This window comes from Nematolebias whitei, chromosome 1 (assembly GCF_014905685.2).
Source record: "Nematolebias whitei isolate Nwh7 chromosome 1, NemWhi1, whole genome shotgun sequence".
In the NCBI taxonomy this organism is placed as follows: Eukaryota; Metazoa; Chordata; class Actinopteri; order Cyprinodontiformes; family Rivulidae; genus Nematolebias; species Nematolebias whitei.
Genome location: NC_056498.1, coordinates 66,607,706 through 66,614,515, shown reverse-complemented (window position 1 = coordinate 66,614,515; position 6,810 = coordinate 66,607,706). Strand labels below are relative to the sequence as shown.

General features: G+C 37.4%; 1 protein-coding gene across 13 annotated transcripts in view; it reads left to right on the top strand.

Moving 5' to 3' along the window:
• The window catches only part of camk2g2 (calcium/calmodulin-dependent protein kinase (CaM kinase) II gamma 2), an 89,410-nt gene that overhangs the window by 71,714 nt on the left and 10,886 nt on the right, over nucleotides 1-6,810 (top strand). For 5 of the 13 annotated variants that reach the window (XM_037680156.1, XM_037680148.1, XM_037680141.1 and 2 more), the window contains 2 exons: nucleotides 802-842; nucleotides 4,568-4,642. In XM_037680156.1, coding sequence (XP_037536084.1) covers nucleotides 802-842; nucleotides 4,568-4,642 — 116 coding nt within the window. Of the gene's footprint in view, nucleotides 1-801; nucleotides 843-1,527; nucleotides 1,561-4,567; nucleotides 4,643-6,810 lie in introns of all 13 variants that reach the window. The other 8 variants (XM_037680219.1, XM_037680211.1, XM_037680187.1 and 5 more) reach the window with 2 other exon arrangements.

Here is a 6,810-nt window from a genome sequence, read left to right as displayed (position 1 = left end):
TATATATATATATATATATATATATATATATGTGTGTGTATATATATATATGTATATATATAGGCGTTTTAAACCCTTCCCACACTCTTGCAATTTTCTAAACTCAACCCTCTTAAAGAGCACAGAATGTCATGATTGCAGCTCTGCCTTGGCTGCTCTTTGCCACCTGCAAGCGCTCTTGGCCACGCCCACTTCTCCAATCTGTGCAGAAATCAGCTGATCAGCTGCAGGAGGAAGCTTATCCTGCAGTAAGGGCTGCACAAATGTGCAGCAGCTGCTAAATAATTTTAAACAATTTATTTTAAATAAAAAAAACTTCCATGCCGAGCGTGCAGTTCATCCATCAATCAGCCGATAGTGTGTCATGTTATTTGGAGGGGTTTTGCTGCATTTTATTTATTAACCTTTATTTAACCAGGCAAATCCTATTGAGTACGCAAAATTAGAATTTAATATAAAAAACGTCAAAATTAAAAGCGGCAAATCCATGAAGTATACAATCCTGATTAAAACTGAATTTTAGCATTTAATTTTAATAGTTTAAATTGAGTATTTATATATATATTTGCTATTTATAGAGTTTAGTTTTTATTTGCCTGTTGCTACTTGTGTATCATCAACACAGAAATCTTTACACAGTCAATTTGACTATCCTGATTTTGTGAAATTAGTTTTGATATTTGGACTGGTTTGTTGTTCCTACTGGCTGAGTGATCCCAGCTCCATTTGTTTTATTTGTTTGTTTGTTTGTATTTTTCTCACACCATCTTCTCATTGTCGTGCCCTACTTTTCTCTTTCAGCTTGTAAAACCTTACTAAACAAAAAGTCGGACGGTGTGAAGGTAAGTTCTCTGATTTATTAAAGGTAAATTGATTATTTTCCTTCAGTTTTCTGTTCTTGTCTTTTGTTGTTTTTCTTTTGTTTCTCCAAAACCCTTTTTATTTGTGACGTTATGAGCATGTAAAAAAAAATGGTATTTGGTTTATTTTTCTCCTTGTGCTCCATTTTTACTCCTTCTGGACTCTGTAAAATTTCTTTTAAAATGCTTTTGTGGCTTTAGATATAAACCTGTAGTAGAAGATAGGTTTCTAACTGAAGGTTACACAGATCGTAAATTAAACTAACATAATAAATCCCTGTAAAAGTATTTATTTTGAGTAGGAGTCAAAGTCAGTGCATGTAGTGAAGTGCCATGATCAGCAGGGGCCAAAACAACAATTCCATAAGTGACTTAGTAATAATTAGACTCCTGCCCACTTCAACCCTGAACTATTTTACTACAGTCTTGTCTTTAAAATATTACCTCCCTGTATACTTTTTTCAGCTGACTCTCGTTTTCCTCTGCAGTTTTAGTTTTTCTTCGTTTCAGCTTTGCTCTTGTTCAGGCTCGTGCATTTTTTTTTTAAATTCTTTCTGGGATCAACCTGGCAGCTTTTTGTTTTTGCTGTTCTGATTAGCTTCTTGTTTTCAGATGACTCCTTATTTTTCCCCTCCTCCTCCTCCTCCTCTCCATTGCTATCTGTCAGAAAAGGAAGTCCAGCTCAAGTGTGTGTTTGATGGTGAGATCGGCTCTGTCGTTTTTATTTATTTTTTAAAGTTTTCTCCTGATTGGTTTTATTTTTTTTGCTTGCTTTTTTTTCCTTTTTCGTAAAGTATGTTTAGTAGTTGTTGTTTTTTTCTTCTCCAGCCAGCATTCTTGCGTCCCCCTCCACCATGATCTCCATTAAAACCATGTTAGTGGCTGATGAATAACAAACATCGGTCTTGTTTGCTCTGTTTTCTGACTAAAGTGACTATTAACAACATCAAATCTTCTCATTTCATCCACGACCACTCCTGAAGTGAAGCACATTCTGCTTTCATGTTTTTTTTCCTAATTAATGCATCATCTGTGCCATCATTTGTTCTTTTTTATTGTCTCCTGTGAAAAAACATCTTGGTCATCTGAATGTGTCGTCAAACCTGTGTGGAAACAGGGTTTGTTGTGCTCAGTCAGTCACACATGTCCTCACTTCTAAATTACTCTTAAGAAAATTGACTGAATATTGATGTTCAAGGTCAAATACACCAGCTGTTTTAAAGTTTTAACATTTAAAACCTTCATTTGTCATTCAGAACTGTAGTGAAGCAGCTGAAAGTCCTGAGTGATTTACTGTGAACTTTTTTATTGACGTAATCTGTCAATCCTCTCCTCCTGGTTTCCTGTGGGAATATTTTCATTCTCCATTTTCATCCAGTTAGCTGGAGGCTGAAGGGAGAGCACAGCTCAGCGTGTTGTCTTTGTCATGCCTAACAGCCCAGCTGTAGTTTGCAGCTTTAACCCAGTCTAACATATAAACAGCAGAACTCTGGCTTTAAGGTTTCAGGTTTCTCATGAGTAAAAAGCAATTAAAACTGTTATCAGATGACTTAACCCCCTAACAACTTTATGTTAAAGATTCTGTATCGAGCACAGCCAAGTTAGTGTAACACTGAATTCATTTGTTCAAGTACAGTAGTCCCTCGCTACTTCGCGGTTCGACTTTCGCGGACTCGCTCTTTCGCGGTTTTTCAAAGTAAGAGTGGACATGACACACAATTGGCTGATTGATGGATCAGCCACACGAGCGGCATGGATTGTTTATTTAAAATAAATTATTTTAAATGATTTAGCACCTGCTGCACCTGTGTGCAGCCCACAGGTGCAAGAAGAAGCTCCCTCTGCAGCCTGTCATGATCTCCTCTCTCTGCCACGCACACATTTCTCCTGCAGCAGCTTTGTGAAGGATGCACCGATCGACTTTTGTCTTCCAACTTAAAAGTCAAAGAATTTCACTTCGTAAAATCATCATAATAATAAAATATAAAAGTGTTAAAAGTTATTTTTAACTATTTTAGAACCTCTATGTTCAGTTGTTGAAGTGTAATTGATCAAGAAGTACATTTCTCCGTGCTGCAGAGCTGTGTGAAGCCCTTTGCTGTCCTGCTGCGCTTCTCTTCTCTACAATTTAAATTTAAGATTTAAGATTGGAAATGAGACACAATTGGCTGAATGATGGATGATCCGAACAATCGGCATGGAATTTTTTATTTTAAATACATTATTTTAAATTATTTAGCACCTATTGCACATTTGTGCAGCCCACACTGCAGGATAAGCTTCCTCGTGCAACTGATCAGCTGATCTCCATGTAGAGGGGAGAAGTGGGCGTGGCCAAGAACGCTTGCAGGTGGCAAAGGACACAGGAGGCAGAGAGCTGAAATCATGACATTCTGTGCTCTTTTAGAGCATTTGGATTCTAGAAACATAGTTTAGAATATTGCAAGAGTGTGGGAAGGGTTTAAAATGCCTTTAAATATTTATATATATATATATATATATATATATATATATATATATATATATATATATATATACATACACATGTATACTAAAATAAACTACTACTTTAGGTCTGTTGCGATAAACAATAAATCAATTAATCGCATGATAAATGACAATTATCAACCTCATTTTCATTTCTTGGCTTTATCGTTTTTTCGTGTCTCTCTCTTTCTACTGAAGACACTGGATGACAAAAGGCTCAATTCCGGTGCTCTTCACTGACCCCTCCCTTTCTCTTTAAAATCCATTTTAACCGTCCAAAATCGTGTTTTTTAATCATTAAAAGCAGCTAAGCTGAGAAGCTAAGCTACGAGCTAAGCTAACAGGCCTACCTCGGGGACTAAAACCTCTGTGTTATCGACGCTCCATAATTCACGGTTGAAACCCGTGCCTTCGTGTAACAAGTTGTTTTTCTCTGCAAAAAGAAGCTGAGAACTTGTTTACTGATTTTTTAAATTAAAAGCTTTGTGTGAAAAATGTTATGCTAAAGAGCTCAAACCACACCGCATCTGCCATTTTGCAAACCGTAAACAAGGAAGGAGAGACAGCCCATGTTACATCAAGGGGCCTCCCTCCCATTTTTCTTAAAGAGACACGCTGCTTGCTCCCTCACTATCCATCCATTAGTTCAAACAGTCTTATACTGCCATCCGGTGTTCAGAAAAGGTACTACAATCAGAAGAAATTAACCATTTCTTCTTCAATTTGACAATAATTACTAATTATTGTCAAATTTCAAACAATATTATCGTTTATCGCAATAATTTCTGAGACAATTAATCGCCCAGAAAAAATTGTTATCATGACAAGCCTACTTACTACTTGTACTACTATTCTTACTTCGCAGTTTTTCACTTATCGCGGGGCTTCAGGGCACGGATCCCCCACGATAAGCAAGAGGCTACTGTACTGATAATCACAGACGAGTTACATTATACATCAACTTGATTATATTTAGACATAATAGCTGCCATTTCAAATATTTAAGGCATCTTGTTGCAGAAAACCAATATTCACATATATTTTTTACTCTTCTATACTTTTCTCCAGTTTATTGCCGCTTTGAGTCATGCAAACTAACAGCATAGGGAAAACTTATTTTGACCACAAAATGAATCTGTACCTGTTTTCCTGTTGTGAATCTCGTTTTGAGACTTTTTTCGAGGGAGTCACTGTGTTGTGCTTCTTTGCCCCGGTCGCAGGGAAACGACAGTAAAAACAGTGTAGTCAGCAGCAGCAGCACCAAAGACAGCAGCATGTCATCGTCAGCACCAATGGTACCACATCTGTTTGCTTTCAATCTCATTGCTTTTTGTGGCGTCATTTCACAGTTTCCATTTTTTCAGTTCTCTCACTTCCTCATACTTTTGTTCCATCCTCATGTTAAACGAAAAACTACTTTGTCTGGTTCATCATCATCCTCCTCTGCTTCTGTTCTGTAAACAATGTGTGATGTTGGCGGGGATTTTGACAGCTTTAAAATTGAGCAACTGTTTGGTGATCCGTCGAGTCTCTTGGATCGAGTTTTACCCAGATCTCCTGCAAACACACAATTCTGAATTGTGGCAGATAGACAAATTACTTTCACTTTGTGGTGAAACAGCAGCCACTTCACTCAAGTTCTGCTCAGCTTCACCACGACGACAACCTTCCATGTTCAGATGTCAACAGAGTGTTGACAATTTAGTCTTTTAAAGCAGGAAAGGTTATTGCAATATTGTGAAAAAAGACTGGAGAACTTTGGATTCATCAAAACTTTGCCTTTTACAAGTTCCCTATGAGGACATCTGGGTACAACAAGAAACTTGAGAAGAAAACCAACAGAATGTAATGGTATGGGAGGATGCAGCCCCTGAGTTCATAAACAAGTGCTTCTAAAAAAAATTAGAACATTGTGTACAATTCAATTTTTTTGTTGATCATTTCAGAAAGTGAAACTCATAGATACATTATACATAGAGTGACATATTTCAAGTCATTATTTATTTTAATTTTGATGATAATGTCTCAAAGAGTCCATTAGGCATGCTATTGGCTGACTACATGTACACATGGCAAGACGTGATTGGTCGACACAGCAGCAACTAGCTGAACAGCATAGCTCAAACGTTTCCTCTGCTGTATAAAACCTACTTTTTATACAATTTTTCCTGAAAAAATAAAAAAACTACAGTAGTCCCTTGCTACTTCGCGGTTCGTTTTTCGCAGACTCTATCACGGTTTTTCAAAGTAAGATTGGACATGACACACAATTGGCTGAGTGATGGATGAGCCGCAAGATCGGCATGGATTTTTTAATTTAAAACAAATTATTTTGAATTATTTAGCACCTGCTGCACCTTTGTGCAGCACACACTGCAGAAAAAACTTCCTCCTGCAGCTGATCAGCTGTTCTCCACACAGAGCAGAGAAATGGGCGTGGCTGAGAGCGCTTGCAGGTGGCAGAGAGCTGAAATTATGACATACTGTGCTCTTTTAGAGCGTTTAGAGTTTAGAAACATTGTTTAGAGTATTGCAAGAGTGTGAAAAGGGTTTAAAATGCCTTCATATTAATATATATATATTTTTTTTTGTATATATATATATATATATATATATATATATATATATATACAAAAAAATAAATCACTACTTATTACTTGTACTACTATTCCTACTTTGCAATTTTCACTTATCGCGGGGCTTCAGGGTACGGATCCCCCGCGATAAACGAGGGACTACTGTACCCCCCACACATACAAACAGACTAACTTCTTTTAAAAATTATGATGATGATGATATATCAGTGAGATTGGATGTGCTGCTAAAAACCCACCGCACTTCAAGTTGTGTAATTTTTTTGTCAATGAAGGGGCTGCATGTTCTTGTTTGGGTCCAGTTCTAACTGAGATCAGGAGTGTGTGACTAAATTGTGGTTTTGTTTCCCAATCTTAGCAGTACTTGGTGCTGTTGAACCGCTTTACGTTGGATGCTTCTGTGGCAGGGTCATAACTGAGGATGAGGCGTGGTTACACAAACACACAGTTTGCACAATAAAACACTAACCAGGGCTAATCAACTGGCGGTCCGCGAGCCACTTCTGGCCTGCGGGTGACTTCAGTCAGGTCCACTAATGAGTTCATTAAAATTTTTTAGGCTGATTGGTAACTCTAAATTGTCCCTAGGTGTGAGTAAGAGAGTGAATGGTTATTTGTCTCGTTTGTCTCTATGTGTCCCTGTGATGGACTTGCGACCCATTCAGGGTGTACCCTGCCCCTCGCACAGTGATTGCTGGACATGGGCACCGGTGACCCCCGTGACCCAAAATGGAAGAAGCGGGTAAAAGATAATGAATGGATGGAGATATATATGTGTATATATATATATATATATATATATACATACATATACATACATATATATATACATACATATATATATACATACATATATATATATACACATA